The sequence below is a fragment of the Haliotis rubra genome, unplaced genomic scaffold (genome assembly GCF_003918875.1).
Source record: "Haliotis rubra isolate DU_JTF1 unplaced genomic scaffold, ASM391887v1 Scf277, whole genome shotgun sequence".
Lineage (NCBI taxonomy): Eukaryota > Metazoa > Mollusca > Gastropoda > Lepetellida > Haliotidae > Haliotis > Haliotis rubra.
Window position 1 is genome coordinate 535,396 of NW_025766858.1, and position 22,186 is coordinate 557,581.

Below are 22,186 nucleotides of genomic sequence, written 5' to 3' on the forward strand. Positions count from 1 at the left end.
TTCCGGTTCAAGTTTGATCGCGTTATCCAAATTAAAGGGAAAACTTTTTAAAATGCGTTGAATCAACGCAACTTTTTTTCAAAGAGACGTTCGTCATCTATTGTAAGTAAGTTGTTTTCATTATCTTAAAAAGACAACTTCATGTGTATCCAACACAGCCGATTAGAAGTTGTCACGACAGCGAAGTGGCAGTGAATCAACAGGCTGGGCTGGTGAAGTTGTGTTGTCAATATTGTCAATAAACACAACACTGCTAAGCTAGGTCCGTATTTAACATTGTTATCGTATCACAGTTAAATCCAATTTTTGGTGAGACCTTTTGCTTCGAAATAACCCATTATGTTGACACCTCAACATTCACGTGAAAACAGACAGCTTGAAATACAGATCGATGCAACGATGGGATTGGGTGTCCCGCTGTAAAACATGACAAACTCATTGAACTGTATGAGTTTTTAATATTGACGAAAATATTTTGGTGTTCTATCGGTTAAAATAGCTTTCAATTACTTGGTCGTTCAGAGCTTTTGATTAATGATAATAATAATCATAATAATAATGGCCATTTATATAGTGCCTGCTTCCCCACACCTGTGCATGCTCGTCAAAGCACTAACAGTAACACATTGTTACACTGGAAAACCAAAGCTGCGTGTTAGGAGCTAGAAGGTTATAGTCACATGACTTATCCCACCGGGCACCCATTTTTCTGCTGGGTGAACAGAGGCAATTTTTAACAAACTGACTTGCTTAAGATGAGACCACATGTATCTCATGCACTTTGTTGTGGGGCAGGACTGAAGTCCAAGAAGCTCTCAGGAGTCAAACTGCTAAACACAATCAGCAATCAAAGGACTCTCCTCGCCAAATGTTGCTTATCTTCAACAGATTTGTGACCTGATTATTCTTTGGTTATTTCAATTAACTAGAATTTGAACACCCCTCAATGAGCAAGGAAGCATTCCAATTTGCAGACATAGCAAGTTAGAAACAGGCCTTTCAACATGTTCAAACAATATATCATGCTCAGCTGCTGTGTCAGGGTTTATGATAACCAACAAAATAAGACTGAGTAATGATTACTTTTATCATGTTAACAATATTAACAAGTGTTCAAAATTTATCATCATAAATGTAAAATGGACGTTGGCATAAGCATTATGTTAAAAGCTGAAATTTTGGAGGTCCCCCGAATTCAGTTACTTCAGGAGTAAATCAAAAGGACTTCACGACTCAAATAGTGTTCACTTTTCACATTATTAACTACTTGGATACAATGTCTCAAATTGGGACTTCTGACTCACATTCGTGCTTAGTTTTGACGCTTGGCAAAAAATATCTCGAATTCAGACATATTATTTTCATAAATACAATGTCTAGATATTCCTGTCATGACATCATGCAGGAACAATATAGTCCCCATTTACTCTGATATTATCAACCTCCTCACAACCCAAATGTTTGAGGTTATATGTATGGCCCCTGCAGTCAAATACACTGGAGAAGCAAAGATGTACTGTACTTTACTGTACTGTACTGTACTGTACTACAAAACAATAAACAGAAAAGGCAACATTGATTGAGGATACCATGTACCCAGACATTATTTTCTCTGTGCTGCTCTTTTCACAGACTTAAGATCATTGCCCAAGCTGGACATTTATGTTGTAATCTCTAGTTTTTCTTTTCGCCAGATGGCAAAATGCACAAGCTTTTTGCTCAAGTCCTTAACCAGAAGGATTTGTCAAAAGCAGGGGAGCTCTTCTCCTTGGAGGATAAGGACATAGAAGCAGACCTCTCTGATATTATCGACCGCATACATGATATCGCTGATACTACCGACTATGACAGTAACGACAATGATCAGAGTGTGGTGGAGATCTGCATCACCAGAATCACTACAGCCATCAGGTAAGCCAGTATAACCATCGAATATTACTAAATTATTAGCATGATTACACAGGTCTGCAATACATTATTTGAACACTTTCATTTTTTATGTGATATGTTACCATGGTTACATGAAAAATTAAATGGTCTGAAAGCATATGAATAAAAACTGAAACTGTTCAACAACCAGCTTATGCAAATTGTTTTGTGTTTTCATGGCTACTGTCACCTAAACATGCTAATGCTAATGTGATGACACAATGGTGATGTAGCTGTTTTCAAAATTTCATTTGATCATGGTGTTTTACAAAGCCTAAGTCAATCACTTAACTGTTTGTTTCTCCTATTAAAACAGAGAGACGTCTAGCATAGAGAAGCATGTCAAGTCCCTGGTGCGTCTCCTGGAGATGTGTCATACACACAACCTCATCCCAGCCAAGAAGGAAGAAGACCCTCCCCATGTCAAGATAGCCTCCGATGTCATGAGTTGTCTCTTCATGGTAGGAGTAGTTCTGTGCTATGGTGGAAGTTAGGCATGAAGGTCAGGGTGACCTGTGGTAAACTGAAAGATGTAGGGGATCTCGCTGGGGGCAAATTTGTGATGTATTCAGATAACCCCAAATGTAAAATTGAGTCCAATAAGTTCTGACAACAAACAGAAAAAATTACAATTGAGTTTAATTTGTTCTGATAACTACCCCAAATATACAACTCAGTCTGATAGGTTCTGATAACTACCCCATATATACAACTCAGTCTGATAGATTCTGATAACTACCCCAAATATACAACTCAGTCTGATAGATTCTGATAACTACCCCAAATATACAACTCAGTCTGATAGGTTCTGATAACTACCCCAAATATACAACTCAGTCTGATAGATTCTGATAACTACCCCAAATATACAACTCAGTCTGATAGGTTCTGATAACTACCCCAAATATACAACTCAGTCTGATAGGTTCTGATAACTACCCCAAATATACAACTCAGTCTGATAGGTTCTGATAACTACCCCAAATATACAACTCAGTCTGATAGATTCTGATAACTACCCCAAATATACAACTCAGTCTGATAGGTTCTGATAACTACCCCAAATATACAACTCAGTCTGATAGATTCTGATAACTACCCCAAATATACAACTCAGTCTGATAGGTTCTGATAACTACCCCAAATATGCAACTCAGTCTGATAGATTCTGATAACTTCCCCAAATATACAACTCAGTCTGATAGGTTCTGATAACTACCCCAAATATACAACTCAGTCTGATAGATTCTGATAACTACCCCAAATATACAACTCAGTCTGATAGGTTCTGATAACTACCCCAAATATACAACTCAGTCTGATAGGTTCTGATAACTACCCCAAATATACAACTCAGTCTGATAGGTTCTGATAACAACCCAAATATACAACTCAGTCGGATAGGTTCTGATAACTACCTCAAATATACAACTCAGTCGGATAGGTTCTGATAACTACCCCAAATATACAACTCAGTCGGATAGGTTCTGATAACTACCCCAAATATACAACTCAGTCGGATAGGTTCTGATAACAACCCAAATATACAACTCAGTCGGATAGGTTCTGATAACTACCCCAAATATACAACTCAGTCTGATAGGTTCTGATAACAACCCAAATATACAACTCAGTCTGATAGGTTCTGATAACTACCCCAAATATACAACTCAGTCTGATAGGTTCTGATAACTACCCCAGATATACAACTCAGTCTGATAGGTTCTGATAACTACCCCAAATATACAACTCAGTCTGATAGGTTCTGATACCAACCCAAATGGAGACTGATATCCTCTCATAACCCGGATTTGGACATGGTGACCAGGGGTGGAAATAACCCATTGCCCGACGTCCGAGTCCAGTGCATTTTTCTGTCGGGCAAGCAAATTTGTATATCACACTGTACCAGTGTCCAGTTGACTTTCCAATGTTAATTATGTTATATAACAAGTTTTATGGATAACAACTTCTTTATTTTGGTGAGTGCGACGTTTCGATACAGATTCTTGTACCGTTGTCAAGCAAGAGTGATACATGAAGTGTAGGAGCTGCATATATATACTGTATATAACAATGAAACAACATAATAGACAAAGGAAACAACATAATTGCCATGATTGGCTAAGCAGTAAGCTGATGAAGCCAGTAAGTACATAAAGGATAGTGAATGGAAGCCAGAGATGTAGTTACAATGAGATGTTTATACAATGGATGCGATGTTTATACAATAGACTGGGCTTGGTGGAGGAGTGGATCATAAGCAGATGGAATGAAGTATCCTTGGTCACGGTTGATGGTAGGCTTGTGGCGTTTGATGTGAATGGCTTCTGTGAGCTTGCGTTTAGTGAAGTCCGTTTGGTTGTTGGCGAGAATGGTGATGTCGGACCACTCTATTTGATGATTGGGGTTGGCTTTGATGTGGTCAGAGATAGCTGATTTGGTGTCGGAATTAGCAACAGAGGTGCGATGTTCTCTCTCCATCGATTTGTGACCACTTTCCAACTCTTACCATTGATGTCTGTTTCAGCACTACAGCAAGGAGAGTGTGATGATTCTAGCTATCCCAGCTGTCGTCCAGTTCCTCGACTGTGAGAATAAAGACCTCTCACGGAATGTGTCCAGCTATCTCTCCCTTGCCACAATCGACAATGCTGACCTCTTGGCCAAACACATGGCTCTCATCGTTGCCAGTGTTCTGCAGGGTAGGTAAATGAAGTGTCTTACTGAGTAGCCATAGTGTCATACTTGATAGCTGCACTGTCGAGTGGGGTATGTGTAGTGTCCGGTGGTGAGGTAGCTGTAGTGTCGTTGGTGGTGTTCTGCAGGGTAGGTAGCTGCAGTGTCTTACTGAGTAGCCATAGTGTCATACTTGATAGCTTCACTGTTGAGTGGGGTATGTGTAGTGTCCGGTGGTGAGGTAGCTGCAGTGTCTTACTGAGTAGCCATAGTGTCATACTTGATAGCTGCAGTGTCCAGTGAGGTGTCCTCAGGGGTAGGTAGCTGTAGTGTCATGAATGATAGCTGCAGTGTCCAGTTGAGTGCAGTGTCCAGTGGAGTGTCCTGATGGATAGGTAGCTGAAGTGTCCAGTTGATAGCTGCAGTGTCCAGTGGGGTGTCCTGAGGGGTAGGTAGCTGTAGTGTCCTGCATAATAGTGTGCAGTGGGGTGTCCAGTCTTGACTGATGGATAGGTAGCTGTAGTGTCAAAGCTTGATATCTGCAGTGTCCAGTGGGGTGTCCTGAGGGGTAGGTAGCTGTAGTGTCAGCATGATAGCTGCAGTGTGCAGTAGTGTGTCCTGAGGGGTAGGTAGCTGTAGTGTCATGCTTGGTAGCTGCAGTGTCCAGTGGGGTGTCCTGAGGGGTAGGTTAGCTGTAGTGTAAAGCTTGATATCTGCAGTGTCCAGTGGGGTGTCCTGAGGGGTAGGTAGCTGTAGTGTTGTGCTTGATAGCTGCAGTGTCCAGTGGGGTGTCCTGAGGGGTAGTCAGCTGTAGTGTCCTGCTTGATAGCTGCAGTGTCCAGTGGGGTGTCCTGAGGGGTAGGTAGCTGTAGTGTCCTGCTTGATAGCTGCAGTGTCCAGTGGGGTGTCCTGAGGGGTAGGTAGCTGTAGTGTCCTGCTTGATAGCTGCAGTGTCCAGTGGGGTGTCCTGAGGGTAGGTAGCTGTAGTGTCCTGCTTGATAGCTGCAGTGTCCAGTGGGGTGTCCTGAGGGGTAGGTAGCTGTAGTGTCAGCTTGATAGCTGCAGTGTCCAGTGGGGTGTCCTGAGGGGTAGGTAGCTGTAGTGTCCTGCTTGATAGCTGCAGTGTCCAGTGGGGTGTCCTGAGGGGTAGGTAGCTGTAGTGTCATGCTTGATAGCTGCAGTGTCCAGTGGGGTGTCCTGAGGGGTAGGTAGCTGTAGTGTGAGCATGATAGCTGCAGTGTCCAGTGGGGTAGGAAGGCTAGACTGCAAGTGTCCAAGTGGGGGTGCCGGAGTCAGCTGAAGTGTCCTGCATAACCCAGTGAGGGGCTGTCCCTGAGTGGCAAGGAACGGTATCCAGTCCTGAGGGGTAGAAGGAGCTGTAATGTTTCCATGGAACCCTGAGGGTGGAAAAGGTAGCTGAGTGTCCTGCTTGAACCCTGTGAGGTGTGCAGTGCTGTGTCCTGAGGGGTAGAGTAGCCTGTCATGTGGTAGGTAGTGTGCAGTGGTGGAAACGAAGTGCGTGGCTGAAGGAAACCCAGTGCCCAGTGGAACGGAAGGAGTGCAGAACTGTAGTGTAGGTGCTTGATAGGAGTGTCCTGGAGTGGCCTCAGGAAGAAGCCTTCCAGTGTCATGCAGGAAGGCTGTAGTATCCAAATGGAGGACCCATCCAGGCCCCATGTACAGTGGCCCTGGTGGCCCACTGGGGTGTCCTCAGGGGCAACCCAACTGCAAGTGTCACCCAGTGGAGGGGTAGGAAGTGTCCCCAGTGACCAGTGGGGTGTCCTGAAGGTAGGAGCAGGCCAAGTGCATGACACTGTAGTGTCCAGTGGGACGACCCAGGAAGTGTCCCCATTGTGTCAGTGGGGTGTCTTGAGGGTGGAAGTAACCCAGTAATGGCCCCTGAGGGGTAGAAAGTGTCCCAGTGTCCAGTGGGGTGTCCTGGTAGGTAAGGCCAGTGAACCCCAGTCTTGGTGTCCTGAGGGGTAGGTAACGGATGGCTGTAGTGCCCAGTGAGAGATTGTCCGGTAGCTGTAGTGTCTTTCTTGATGACTATAGTGGCCCCGAGAGGCAGGTAGCTGTAGTGTCATGCTTGATAACTGTAATTGTCAGTGAGGTGTCCAGTGGCCAGGTAACAACCGATGGCTGTGAGGTGTCCACGGAGGATAGTGGCAGTGGGTGTCCTGAGGGTAGGAAATAGCTGTAGGTCCAGTGGGGTGTCTTGAGGGGGTGTAGCTGTAGTGTCCCCTGATAGCTGCAGTGTCCAGGTCCTAGGGGTAACCCAGCTGCAGTGTCAGGAAACCAGTGGTTAAAACATTAGTTGATCCCACCCTGTTTTAGATTCCCCATGGGTACAATGGGTGAAGCCCATGCCAGTGCACCATGGTGCTGGAATATTGGTGACGTGAAGCCAACGCTTTAACCATTAGGCTACCCCACCGCCCCTCACGTTGTGGAATATTTCCTGGGTTTATGCTCTGTGAACAACTAAACAGCTAGTAAATACTCCTATCCTAACCAATTATTGTTGACCCCAGTGGTAGATATTGAAATATTTCATTGGAATATGAAGTAGGAACTCTGTATATGATGACTCATGTGCTGAATTTTGAGGACCAAATAAAGCAGTCTGTAGAAATGATTGTACTCTTCAGTGTCTATAATATGCTTTCTCTTTTATTCTTAGCTTTTAGAGGAACATGTTCTCAAATTCTGTGAGCTGTTCCCAAGCAACATGTTGGGAGCTGTGTTGATGATCATGTTTGTTGACATGGCAACTGACAACCCGAATACATTTGTTGACCATCGTGCAAAGCTGGAGGATGTCGCAGATCAGCAGCCGATACTGGTGCCACAGGTTGCCCAGATCATGGGCGCCCTCGGCACTGTCAGTCAGGTCAGTTGTGGGGAATATGAAGGAATAGACAATTCTGGTGCCACAGATGACCCAGATCATGGGCGCAATCTGCACCTTCAGTAAGGTCAGTTGTGGGGAATATGAAGGAATAGACAATTCTGGTGCCACAGATGACCCAGATCATGGGTGCCCTCAGCACCGTTAGTCAGGTCAATCTGGGGAATATGAAGGAATAGACAATATTGGTGCCACGGATGACCCAGATCATGGGCGCCATCTGCACCTTCAGTTAGGTCAGTTGTGGGGAATATCAAGCAGTAGAAGATACTGGTGCCACAGGTTGCCCAGATCCTGGGTGCCCTCGGCACCGTCAGTCGGGTCAGTAGTGGAATGTATCCAGCAATAGATAATACTGGTGCCACAGATGACCCAGATCATGGGTGACATCGGCACCGTCAGTCAGGTCAGTAGTGGGGAATATGAAGCAGTAGTCAATACTGGTGCCACAGGTTGCCCAGATCATGGGTGCCATCGACACTGTTATCAGTGATACGCAAATTACTTCTATAGATTATGACATTGTTAGCATGAATTGTTATTTTTCTTCCACATCTGGATAATAAAATTTGCTGCAGACTTGGTTCTGAATATTGATCTCTAGGCAGGTCTAGATTGACTTCTGGCAGAACTACATAGCATGTCACTCTGTAGGGATATTTGTTGTCATTAAAAAAGTATGCCCATTTCTGCATCAGAGGTCTTATTATCAACCATATGAAATCTGACTTTGGTCTTCTGTTTTATGTCCAGACAGAGGCCAAGAAGTCGATGAACTATCTCGTGAGTAGGTTAACGACAACAGAGCCAGCCCTATTACCCACAATCCTCCAGGAGATACGAGGTATTGGAATGAACCACAACACCCTCTTGGCGGACAACGTGGAAGAAATTGGAAAACTGGCATCCAGTGGCTCCAGAGCGGTTCGACTGTTTGTTCAACAAATAAAAGAAGATCTCAAGAAATAGTAGGTGTTCTTTATCTTTGTTTGATGATATTTTATTGCCTTTCTTTCATTTTTTGATTTAATGATGAAATTAATTTTGAGATGAAGTAAAACTTGCAAAGTCAGGTTTGGACAATAGTTGTTGAAGGATGCTACTCAAATGAAAATAAAAAGCTGAATTCTTCCTTATAACATTTTTATCCCCCCAGCATGTAATGCGGGGGGATATAGTCAAAGCCACGTCCGTCCACCTTGGCCGTCCATAGTCATTTTGTTTCCGGAGCATAACTCAAATACCGTTCAATATTTTTCACCCAAAATTGGTAGATATATCAAACAGAACCAAAAGTGGTGCCTTTTGCTATTTACAGATTTTGGTCATTTTTAATTTTCATGGTTTCCATGGAAATGTTTTGGACTTATCTCAAAAGGGGGGGGGGTGGGTTTCGTTTGCGGAGCACAACTTGAAAACCATTCAATATCTTTCAACAGAACTTAACAGATATCTGAGACAGATCCTGAAGTGGTGCCATTTGGTATTTGTCATTTTTAACTTACCTTACCATAGGTCTTATGCATATTACCTCAAGCTCCGCTTAAAAGAGATCAGACAGTCGTTGATTCACCATTCTCTAGAATGGTTGCCTCAAGTATCAACGAGTGTACAGGAACGGAAGTGACATGGTCTCCACTCCCGAGCAAAGCGCGGTCTATCCAAAAATCACTTTTACTTCAAGTGTACTGCGTGTCAGACGTTTTTTTATTTCTGTGTGTTTACGTATTATTTACGTTTCACATTTTTCGTGTGTTACAGCCTTTGTGTGCATGACCCGGCAGTTTTGCTGTATCTGCAAGGTGCAGAAGTCTGCCAAGGATCCCCACCCTTGGTGCCCAGACTGCGCTACTGTTGCCTGTTCTCTGCTGAGCGCTGTCATTTTTGTACTCCGTTGTCCGCAGCCGATTTTAAGGCTTATACTGCCGCCAAGAAGAAACAGTTATCGCAACCCAAGAGGAAGATGTCTTCACCTGATTCTTCTTTGGGGTCCCGATCTTCTCCTCCCGCCCCCAGCCGTGCCGATTCGTCCTACTTCAGTAGGCGGGAGATTGGGGATCTTCTGGAGTCCTACTCCTAGGAGATCCGTTTGTGACCAACATTCTCAAGACCGGTTACAAGCTGCCAATCGTCGTGTCGCCGCCAGACAAACAGTTACTGCTAGCAGACAACATTCAGACTCTGTTAGACAAAGAAGCTATAGAGACAGTGCTAGACCCCCAACAGCCCCCGGGGTTCTACTCACCCATCTTCCTGGTTCCCAAGAAAGACTCAGTGAAAATGCGCATGATTCACAACATGGCAGTTTTCAACCACCTTTACCTTTCGGGGCTGCCTCACTTCCGGATGGTGTCCCTGGAACAGCTTCGTGCCAAGCTTGCGCCCAGGGTCTGGCTGGCCAGCCTCAACCTCCAGGATGCCTACCTGCATGTGCCCATTTACCATCATCACAGGAAGAACCTGAGGTTTATTTTCAAAGTGTCCCACTACCAATGGAAAGTGCTTCTGTTTGGAATTTCCATGTCCCCATGGCTTTTTACTTGGATTACCTCGCCGATCACCCGGTTCCTCCATCTCAGGGGCATAGATTTCGACCCTTATATAGACGACTGTATCATGAACCGCCTCGACCTCAGTTGCTTCGCAAACAGATGAACTTTTCCATTCGTCTCCTTGAGCAACTGGGGTGGATTATCAACACCGACAAGTCCCACCTGGAGCCGTCCCAGAAACTGATGTTCATAGGAGGCTTGTTCCTGACACACTGCGACCTTGTCAGGATTCCACAGAATCGCTGAAGGAAAATTGTCAGTTTCGCCTGCCGAGGTCTGTCCCAACCTCTCACGCTCAGGGAGTGGCAGTCCCTCTTAGGTCTCCTCACCTCAGCCCAGAAGTTGATGCTCAGAGGTCGTCTGATGCTCCGGCCGTTACAGCGCTTCCTCTTGCCTTACATCAGGGAGACGACCTCCAGTCGAGGTTCCTTCTGGCTCTGCATCTCCACGCTTACCTCCGCTGGTGGACTGTAGTGTCGAACATCTGCGTAGGAGTCTCCTTGACAGAGTTTGTTCACGATCACAAACTTTACGTAGACGCCTCTCTTCAGGGCTGTGGTCCGATGCCGAGCTAGGCTGGCATATCAACAACTTGCAGCTCCAAGCAGTCATTCTAGCGGTTCAACACTGGACGCCTCTGCTGCAGAACACCAGGCTCTTGATAGCATCGGACAATTCTACGGTGGTGTGGTTGATTCGCAACCAGGGAGCGACCAGGTCCAAGCAGTTGTTGGAGCAGACCTTCCTGTTGGCCAGTCTCCTGGACAACAATGGCATCAGAGCCAGAGCCCGGCACATCCCAGGGTGCAAGAACGTCCTAGCAGACGCTCTCTCAAGGCCAGGCAATCCGTCGCCAGCAGAGTGGATGCTACATCCAGAAGCTTTCAACTTTCTATGTCACAGTCACGGCTGTCCTCTGATCGATCTGTTTGCGACTCGGTTCAACAAACAGCTTCCGTTGTACGTGTCTCCAATTCCATATCCGGCGGCATGGGCAGTCGACGCCATGTCCTTGTCGTGGGAGGGTCTGGATGCATACACCAATAAGGAGCAATCAATCAACATATTGGCAGTTATTCCTTTGAAGGAAGGACATTGTTTTACACAGTCCCTTTACGAAAGGGTGTATTCAGTATAGATAAGTAAATCTACATGCATAAAAACTACCTTTTGACAAATCCGCTGTGCAAGATAAAAGTAATTAATCAATCAGCGTGTTATCGGTTAATCCTTTGATTGATGTTTGTTTTTGTAACTCAGCTGATAATTCCTCTTGCATAACATGTAATACATTTGTCACGTCAGACCTTAATTTGTAATGTTGAGTATTTACTCCAGACACGAGAAATGCCAAATGGGAACCTTTGTCAGGTAATCTGAGTGGTGTTACCACTTTATACCTGTTGTAAATTCATTAACTGACCATGAAGTGAATGATGACAAATATCATTATAACAGGTTTATTCCACCAAACACAGGTTACAGAATCAGTGCCCCTTTAACAAAAAATCTCCAATTTGTTTGAAACTACTTTGATTGTGTTACTTCCCTTTGTTACATCATGTGAGAGTTATCTCCCTTTCCTTCCAGCAATGGTGAGAAGGAGATGAAATCAGTGTCAAGCCAGACAGAAGGAACTATCACAATCATCACCGTGGGCAACCCTCCGAATGCAACCCATCCTAGCGGCACAGTGTCCGTCAAGACAACTACGCTGCCGTCCAGCAACATGGCGAGTCAGCAATCCTTGGCAAAGTCATCCAGGTGAGCAACAGGGGGGGGGTTTCAAATGATTCAGGAATCCTGCTTTGTCAATGTCATTGCCGTCATAACTACTTTCAGTGAATCATATTCATGACAATTGATGCAGTATTTGTATCAATCTTAACAAATGTGAACCCGTGAAGGTCCGGGTTAGAATTGATCTTCAGCAACCCACGCTTGTCGTAAGAGGCTACTAATGGGAACGGTGGTCAGGCTCACTGACTGGGTTGACACATGTCATCGGTTCCCAATTGAAGTAGATCGATGTTCATGATCTTGATCCCTGGATTGTGTGGTAAAGACTCGATTATTTACAGACTGCCGCAATATAGCTGGAATATTGCTGAGTGTGGCATAAAGCTAAACTTACTCACTCACCCTTTTCCTTCGAATAGTACATGGAAACTTGAGTCCCTTTGCTCCCTGAAGCAACTCACTTAACAAATGTGATCACTATATCTGATCCAATACCCCAGAAGATCAGACAACAACTTCACTGAAGGTGAGTGAGTTTAGTTTTACGCCGCACTCAGCAATATTCACTGATGGTCACATCAGGTGAACACTGAATGAACTTTGACTGGCCAGTGTGGTTATTGATATCAGCTTTATTTCCTCGGATCTGGAATTTCTGATTTTTAACAAACGAAAACCCATTCAGAATACAAATATTCAGTCAGTGGTGTTCCCTTTAGGTTGTAGAAGCCGTAGCTCTCTAAAACAGCAGGCTGTACCACATACCCACAACAACAAACCTTTCACTTACATGAAGAATTCTGATCGCTGCTCATGCTGTTGATCCATGGATTGTCTGGTCCAAACTCGATTATTCACAGACTGCTACCATATAGCTGGAATATTGCTGAGTGCGGCGTAAAATTAAACTCACTCACTCACTCACTGTCCATGTTTCCAGGGCCAGCAGTTCCAACATGGCTGTTGGGAGTGACCGTGCAGGGAGCCCTACGTCCACTCTTGTATCTGAAAGACTGTCCGCCAACAGCGCCTCCACACTGACCGGACAGAACCAATCTGTGAGTGTCTTGTCTTTTTATACACACCCAGTCTCATTCAAATCAGAATTTTGACTCTGATTTGAAACCCCTCTGAGATTTGATACCTTTCTGTGTGCCAGAATTGATCTGAAAATCTGCCAATATCAGCCATTCAGCATGGAGGCTTATACATTCTCATTGCATTTGAGTAGCATTTGACTTCGCTTTCTTGAAACAAACAGAAACAGTAAGTTCCAAATGGAAAAAATAAAGGCCACATTATGTTGTGGATATTTTACTCCCTAATAAAGTAGATTTTAAGGAGGTTTTCTGTATACCCTGCATGTATATACCTCAGTCTTTACTGGAATCATTTTATGAACATTTACAATTCTAACCTTGTTTTCAATTATCATGAAATGCCTAATTAGACACAGAAAAGATACATTCATAAATACTGATCTAGGCTTCTGGTATTTGTGAACCAAAAATTAATATGCTTTTGCAGTGTTATACATTGCTGATAATGATGTTGAAGTTTGGCCCTTTTAGTATTCCCATGGCTCACAAAAAAACAAGTATCATGAGCCAACAGCTCTTGAAGAAAAAACAAAATTTAACGGCCTGCAACATGATATACAATTATTAGGCCAAACCAATTTTGTTTCGTGTTTTACGGATCCACCGGTCATATTTTTTCAAGAATAAGAAAAAATAGAAATCAATTTTCCCCGCTCAAAAAGAAAATCCTTATGTTTGCCCCATATACACTTCATAAAATGCCAAAAGTAAAATAATTTTATTATTTAGAAGGAATATTATTTTGATTTTTTTATTATTATTTTTTCCTGCTTTAAGGTTTTCTGAGGACAAAAATCTGTAAAGCAAGAAATAAAATTGGTCTGGCCTTATTTATTATTATAATTTCAGGCATGGAGTAGTATCAGGATACTTGATTATGTTTTGTACAGGACAGTGCTACGGGTGAAACAGTATGCCGCGGTATTAGTAGAACCTCGGTATACCACAATACGTACCATGCCGTGGTAAGAGCATACCGTTTCACCCCTAGATAGTGGTCTTGTTACACAAGTTGAAGGATGATATCGTTGTTTCAGTTTGAACCTACACATGATGGTGTGCAGCATTTCTGTGAAAAACACCTGAGTAAAATCAAGAACTTCATTAGCAGCCTGAAAGCCAGAATTCCCCTGCCAACAAAGTGCAGTGTTGTCAGTAAGTGTGGAGGATGTCCGATATCCCCCTTGAAACTTTAAATGAATTAGGTTACAGATACATTCTCAAAACAGTGTGTATACTTTTGAATAGGAAATAAACGAACCTTAGTATTACAGAAGCTCACCTGTCCAAGGGATTTTAAAGATATTTTGCCTTATCCTGACTCATGCTAAATGCTTGTCTCCCTTTCCCATTTCCTTCGATTGTAAGAGGCGTCTAACGGCATCGGATGGTCAGGCTCGCTGGCTTGGTTGACACATGTCATCGGTTCCCATTTGTGCAGATCGATGCTTATGTTGTTGATCACTGGATTGTCTGGTCCAGACTCGATTATTAACAGACCGCCACCATATAGCTGGAATATTGCTGAGTGCAGCGTAAAACTAAACCCACTCAGTCACTCACCCTTTTCCTTGGAAGGGTATATGGAAACTTGAATCCCTTTTTCCCTGAAGCAACCGTAAAATCACTCACCGAGTTGGGTTGCCTCCCTTCACCTTTCCCGCCACTGCGTTCCACGTGACCAACACAGAGGCATGCCCTTGTCACTCTCTCCTGAATTCCAGCCCGCACTCCAACCTACAGGGAGATAAAAATTACATGTTTTTCGGTGTTATGAGAGCGGTTTGGGGCCAACTAGTTAAAGCACGAATGCCAGTGTTTCAGTTCTCTTCCCAATGTGTATATTGTGTACCAGCAGACACAGTATATGACAGGAACATTGCCAATTGTGGTGTTAAGCCATAACCATTCTCTCTATTTTGAATACAAGTGGGTAGATCTTGAATTTCTTGCTTTAAGCATGTTATGAGTCAGCTCCTACATTCTTTGTCAAATACTGAAGTTATGACTTTTCAGATCTGTGTATTTTCTGGGATGTTGATCATCTTTTGTAAACAATGTCCAAATGGTATTTTTCTAATTTGGTAAGGACAAATTAGGGCTGGGACGATACACTGTCACAATATGATACGTATCACGATATTTTACCTGCGATACGATATGTATCACGATGCATACACCTTGAAAGAATGACACAGTATTAAGATTTATAATGATTTATTTAAAAGGTATTTGTGTATAACAAAAACACTATTGTAATAAACAAACAAGTAACTCTATCATACTTGCTTTTTTTTTATCTAAATAAGTACTTTGACATGTTTAAGATAATACTCTTTTGAAAAAAAGTCTGTATCGTTTTGTATCGATACACCAGTCGACGATACGATAGCCGTATCAAACTTAAATGTATCGTGATGTATCGGTGAATCGTCCCAGCCCAAAAGGACATTGGGGAAGTTTGTAGTGAAAGTTGATAATATCATGCAAGTTTCTGAAATCTATTTGTCTGTGACTGCATGGTGTTTATTATGTATCCAGATGGTCGGCGGCGGTACCTGCGTCTCCACTTCCAGTGCTGTAGTCAGTCGGAACAGTGCCTCTATTTCAACAGCTACTTCACCCTCAACACACGCCTGCCCAAAACATGGATACACCTCATGTTTTTATCTGTACAGGTAAGTTCATGACCTGTATCCAATTTTGCAATAACTTCTTAAAGAATATTGCTATAGGGCTGTTCGAAAAACAAACAAATGTCAGCAAGCCAGTATTTTTTATGTCATGGCATCATAATGTTAAAGGTAAATTAATTACTGGGTCTGATGGTATTTTGGGTTTCCAGTTAGGTTTCAAGGTGTCCAGTTGATAGATGCTGGTTTCACGCACACAACTATGTCATGCATAAAAGTTCTTTGTAACTTGTTAACTCGTAGTGGTATCCATAAGAAAGAGGTGAAAGTGCCATGATCAGAGACCGATCATAATTTATGGCTAGTGTGGGTGATGATGTGGGGTTTTTTTTGGTTTTGGGGTTGTTGTTTTATTGGGGTGGGGTGGGGTGGGGTGGGGGTTGTTTGATTTTGTACATGGCGTGTGTGTGTGTGTGTGTGTGTGTGTGTGTGTGTGTCAGTGTGTCAGTGTGTCAGTGTCACTTTGTACTTAAATACCAGGGGGTCAGTCACATTCTACATCAAAAATCATCATCATCCCCCTAGCCATAAATTATCAACGCTCCCTTATCATAACAGGTCATTCATTGAATCAGGTGGTTGGTGAGGTTTGCTGATGTTGTTGATGCATGTCATGGTAGCCCTATTGTTCAGATCAATGCATATAATGTCAGTTGCTGGACTGATCTGCTTCTGACTCAGATTCATGCAAACTTGTGTTGGAAATTGGTTAAAATCTCACAACTAATGATTGGTTCATTACAACCGATCAGTCAGCGAAAATAATTGGTTAGGGCCATTTATCAAAACCTCCTGGTTATGTTTGTTAATGCACAAAAAATATTGAAAAAATATGTAGTTCTTTCGTGGGGGGGTGCAAATTTCACAAAATGCATTTACAAATTTCACATCTACGGATGACTATTATATGGATATTTATATAGCGATATAATCCATCCCACATGCATGCTCAAAGCGCTTCTTTGTTTTTACCTCAATCAATTGGATGTCAATTCAGCAGCACATCATATTATCAATCTCAACTAACTGGGGAGCACACAACTCTTGCTGCCACTAGGCGCACCGACTTAATGCAACTTTCTCATCCTTTCAAGGTACCCAATCACAGCTTGGTGGACCGGGACACTTAGTCACAGTACTTTGTCCAAGTTTACTGCATGTTGTGTAATGTACACTAAGGGTTGTGACAACACTGAAAGAGTCTGCACACAAAGTTGACTCCAAGGTTATTGCACCTGGTCACAGGTGGGCTCGATGCCCGCACCACCAAGCTCGCATGGATTACTAGCCTGGCGCCTTAGACATAAATTTCATGACAAGGAACGAGCTTGTAGTGCTTATGAAATGTAACAGACAAAACCAAACTTGTGAAATTTTTTGTAAATGCTAACAAGTGTTCCAAAATTGTTTGTGTTTGATTACGAGAAAACATGAACGATTGTACAGTTGTTTAGTCATTGCGACCAATCTTTGATTATTTCAATTAATTGGACCACCACTAATACAAACCACAGTGATAAAGACAGAATATTAAGTCAACATTCTTCAATGGATTGTTGTGTTAATGATGAAAATTTCAAGTGTGCATCATATGGGGTGGTGGGTAGCCTAGCGGTTGAGGCGTTTGCTCATCCCGCCATGGAACTGGGTTTGATTCCCCACATGGGCTCAATGCATGAAGCCCATTTCTGGTCCCCAGGGTGATATTGCCCGGAATATTACTAAAAGTGGCACAAACTAAACTCACCCACTGCCACATCGTACTAACGGGATCAGGTGGTCAGGCCCGCTGACTTGGTTGACACATGTCATCATGTCCCAATTGCGAGGCTCATGCTGTTAATCACTGGATTGTCTGGTCCAGACTCGATTATTTACAGACCGCTGCCATATAGCTGGAATATTGCTGAGTGCGGGCGTAAAACTAAACTCACTGCCACATCATACTTTTAACCTCCCTTCCCATTAGAACTTGTTTTTGATATTTATGTCAATACAGACTGACCAGTGAGTAATGTAGCAGATTTTGATTTGTCATGTCTTATTGCCAGCCTCCATGTGTATATGTACCTTAGGCACAGTCGTCGTCAGCTCTGAGTCAGCGAGACACCAACGTGAGCGACCTGAAGCGCTGCTGGGATGCACTGAAGGGGGAGCGGGGCAACAGCAGCTTCCTGACACTCATGACCTCCACCTTCCCTGCACAGAAGGTGAGCTACAGAACAACATTGTTATATGAAACTGACAGTGTTTACAGTGTAATGGACTGATCTGGCACCCCCCTCTGGATCCATCACTGATGATCAAATAAAGTTGATGAGATGAACATGGTATCATGATCAAATAAAGTTTATGGGATAAACATGGTATCATGATCAAATATGTTGAGATAAACATGGTAACATGATCAAATAATGTTGAAATAAACATGGTATATTGATCAAATAATGTTGAGATAAACATGGTATCATGATCAACTAATGTATCATGATCAAATAATGTTGATGAGATAAACATGGTATCATGATCTAATAAAGTTGATGAGAAAAAACAAACAAATCAGGTCATATAGATGGTCCACCACCAGAATGCACATGTGCACGTGGACACACATGTACATGCACACGAATGCATGCACACATCCACAAAAAATCATTGGTAATCTTTAAACTGTATGACTGACAATTTGGATCATTACTTCATTCTCTGTAATTCTAATTAGAATTTCCATGTGTTTTTCAATGTTGTTTAGGATCAAGATACACTGCTACACGAACTCCACGATGAGCGTTACTCCGATGTGTTTGAGTTGAGCGTAAGCCAAGAGAACTGGGCGTGCTTCATGTGCAACCATCCAGAGAAAGTGTCAGGCTTACTACAGGATGGTCTTCCTGTCATAGCGGTAAGTCATGTTTGCTCTCCTACCCAGTGTCCCAGCCAGCAATGTACTACCTTCCAGAAGACAGACAGATGTACCCGTGAAGGTCCTGGTTAGAATGAACCTTCAGTAACCCATGCTTGTCGTAAGAGGCGACTTATGGGATTTGGTGATCAGGCTCACTTGCTTGGTTGAAACATGTCATCGGTTCCCAATTGCGCAGATCGATGCTCATGCTGTTGATCACTGGATTGTCTGGTCCAGACTTGATTATTTAAAGACCGCCGCCATATAGCTGGAATATTGCCGAGTGTGGCGTAAAACTAAACTCACTCACTCACTCAGACAGATGTGACAATGATCACATCTTATATATTCATAAAACAGTTACTGTGTGATCCACTTCAGACCCTGTGTGGTTTCTGGATTAGAATCAGTCTCCAGAAGAGTTTGATTGAATGTCATTGTGACCTGATGTCATGGATCCATTGTTCATGTTATCAGTCACTGGATTGTTTACCCAATGCTGTCCTACAGCTTAGTGGTGGTCAGATTAATTGAAATAATTGAAGATTGGTCAAACGACCAAGCAATCGATCATGCTTTCTCATAATCAAACACAAACAATTTTGTAACACTTGTTTACATTGACAACATTTTCCACAAGGTTGGTTTTGTATGTGTCACTAAATTTACATTTCATAAGAACTACAAGCTCGTTTCAAGTCATGATTGAATTTATCTTAAAAACTCCAGGAACTTTATGTTCCTAAAATACTAATCCTTTAAAGATGTGAAATTTGTAATTGCATTTTGTGCAAAATGCAAAAAATAACCAACTACTTTTGTGCATTAACAAACATAACAGGAAAAATTGATAAATGACGCTAACCAATTATTTTCAATGATTGATCGGTTGCAATGAACCAATCATCAATTATGAGATTTTAACCAATTCCCAACACTACTACAGCTGTAATATTGCTGAGTGGTGCGTTTCACAACAAACAAACATAGTAACAAACAAACATCCTTTTCAATTCTTAAAAGTGTGCAAATTTCGAATGAGTTTAACAAGAAATAGATGAATTCCCTTAAAAAGAATCATGAAATAAAAAAAAAATTACTTTCATTTTGTTAAGTCCTTTGTACGACAGTGGTTGTATGTTTCCAGGTAGGGAAGTTTACAATATAGTCTTTGTGATGCTGTTGCTGTGCAAAGATTGATTCTCCTGTCATAGCAGTATGTCATGTTGTCGAAAGATGTCCATATTATGACAGCAAACAATCTATAAATCACACTGAAAGACCTTCAGTTCCTTTGGCCCAGACTGCTATGATTTCAGTAGTGTGTTTGTTTGGAACCAGAAAAGTCAGTCCATGTGATATGTTGTGGCAGTTGTGTTCAGCTGGTTTAATGCTAAGACATTTTTGTGCTAGGTGGATGCATTGAAATGTCTTCTGTTATATCTAAAACTCAGATGTTGTAAATGAATTAGAAATTCTAAAACCTTTGTCAGGGTCAGCTGAAAGAGAAGAAGGGTCGCTGGAAGTTCCTGAAACGCTGGAAGACACGCTACTTTACCCTCTCCGGTGGCAACTTCACCTACAGCAAGAGTGATTCAGTGAGTAACACTTACAGTGTAATGTGTATTGTAGAAATAACAGGCCATTGTCATTTAAACACTGGATTGTCTGGTCCCATCCTCGATAATCTCCAGGGTATACGTTCCGATAAATCTCCACTATACCCTGGATGCATCTACGGCTTGGCCCCATGATTTTATTACCTCCCTTGGCTGGCTTTTTATCCAAACAGGTGTCTATGCTGGGAAGTTGAGCGTAGCAATCACAACTCACTTTCGCTTCTTTTATCTAGCCGATTAAACTTGGCGACTCTGAAAGAGGTAGAAAGAGTTCTTGCATATATTTTTTAAGCTTTCAGACCTGTCAATTTGTGTGTATGATTTCCCCCCAAATCAGAGTCGCACTGCGAACAAACCTTTGCTGCTGCGACCGCTATCTTTGTTGACACTGGCAAGCTTGGTTGTAACGGCAACTTAGCTGATTGGCTATTGTGAGAATGCAGAGCCAGCAAAGGGAGGTAATAAAATTATCGGGCTAAGCCATAGATGCATCCAGGGTACTTGTGGAGATTTATCGTAATGTATACCCTGGAGATTATTGAGGATGGTCTGGTCCAGACTCTATTATTTACAGGTTGCCATCGCATAGATGGAATATGGCTGAATGTGGTATTACGCCAAACACAGGCATGCACACATGTACGCACACACGCCATGGTCAAGCTTTTGATTTCTCCATTCCACATGAAGCCCTACATATTTCAGGTTTTGGGTTGTGAAAGTGATTAAAGTCAAAGGTCAAATCTAAATGTTTTGTACATGATGCAAAGTACAGATTAAATTTTTCTGCATTTGTTTAAATGTTTTGGATGTTTTTTCAATTGTTCATCTGTATTTTCTTACAGTGTAAAGAGATGTTACCTGTGAGCAAGATTCAGAGCGTGAAAGCAGTCCGGAAAGGAATCCGGGACATTCCTCGTGCATTTGAGATCTTCACTGCAGATCAGACCTATGTGTTCAAGGCCAAAGGGCAGCAGAATGTGGAACAGTGGGTGCAGTGTCTCCACATCGCCGTGGCCCGGACTCAGAATAAGGACATTCGACCACGTTCTGTCATGAGTGATACAAAGCTGTAGGAGCGTTGTGGTCCAGAATATGAAGATAATCAACTGAATCGCCATCATGCCCTAATATGTAGATGCCTTCTCGTTGTGATTTATGATGTAGTTCATATGTAAATTATTTTGATGACATCTGAGAGCTGCTGGGCCATGTTTCTCAAGGTGATGTTGAGACTGTGATTGTCCATTGCTTTTCTTCAGACCTGGGACCTCTTTATATACTGATCCTGTTTTTATTGCTATGCTTTAACATAAACTTACAACAGTCTGTGACTATCTTTTCCTCTACACTCTACACTCGACAATCTTTTCATCCATATTTTAAAATAAACTTACAGTAGTCATGGCAATATGACCATCAACACTTTGTAAGGATGGGAAAGCCGCAATAACTCGGTGCGCCTAGTGGCAGCAAGAATTGTATGATCCACAGGGAGTTGAGATTGATAATAAGATGTGCCGTTGAGATTGACATCCAATTATTGAGGAAAAAAATACCAGCGCCTTGAGAATGCACTAGTGCGTGGAAATGTGCGCTATATAAATATCCCATACTACTTTAATGTAAACTTACATCAGTCATAGCTTTGTGTTGGGCTTACACAAACACATTGACACATGTCTTTATAATGAAATGGATCCATCTCATTGTAATTTAAGGTTTGTTATGGTTCATGATATCTTGTTTGGAAAGATATGTTGGTGATCAAATCTTAGCATTGAGGGAGGTAACCCAAGTGCAAGCCACTCATGGGGAAATGTTTTCCCACCTTGTGGTGGAACATGGAAAATGTATGCTTTCTTTTTCTGGTTGTTTGAATATTGTAAACAGGGTACACAGTGGCTCCTGAGCATATGACACTTCTCTTCAGTCACTCCCCACTTGATGTTTTATAAGTTTGGTGAAATGTGTTTAGGTAAATGGGTAGGGTGAAATGGGGTTACATGAAATGTGTTTAGGTAAAATTGAGTTTGGTTAATTTGGAAATGTTAAGTT

The 22,186-nt window shown here is 42.5% G+C and overlaps 1 protein-coding gene across 1 annotated transcript; it reads left to right on the plus strand.

Moving 5' to 3' along the window:
- Positions 1 to 21,790, plus strand: LOC124280982 (ventricular zone-expressed PH domain-containing protein homolog 1-like). The gene is made up of 15 exons (XM_046716991.1): positions 1 to 106; positions 1,695 to 1,911; positions 2,246 to 2,390; positions 4,460 to 4,634; positions 6,197 to 6,396; positions 7,292 to 7,501; positions 8,273 to 8,487; positions 11,662 to 11,835; positions 12,752 to 12,869; positions 13,949 to 14,066; positions 15,453 to 15,589; positions 17,680 to 17,814; positions 18,357 to 18,506; positions 20,003 to 20,107; positions 20,974 to 21,790. The coding sequence occupies exons 2-15, from the start codon at positions 1,703 to 1,705 to the stop codon at positions 21,202 to 21,204; spliced, it is 2,322 nt and encodes a 773-aa protein (XP_046572947.1). The 5' UTR covers positions 1 to 106; positions 1,695 to 1,702; the 3' UTR covers positions 21,205 to 21,790.
- The last annotated feature ends 396 nt before the right edge of the window (positions 21,791 to 22,186 follow it).

Bases quoted from the DNA above. Each gene is read 5' to 3' on its own strand.
- LOC124280982 (XM_046716991.1), top strand. From the start codon at position 1,703: ATGCACAAGCTTTTTGCTCAAGTCCTTAACCAGAAGGATTTGTCAAAA. The intron at 11,836-12,751 runs GTGAGCAACAGG...CCATGTTTCCAG, and splicing joins TCCTTGGCAAAGTCATCCAG to GGCCAGCAGTTCCAACATGG. The intron at 15,590-17,679 runs GTAAGTTCATGA...TATGTACCTTAG, and splicing joins TCATGTTTTTATCTGTACAG to GCACAGTCGTCGTCAGCTCT.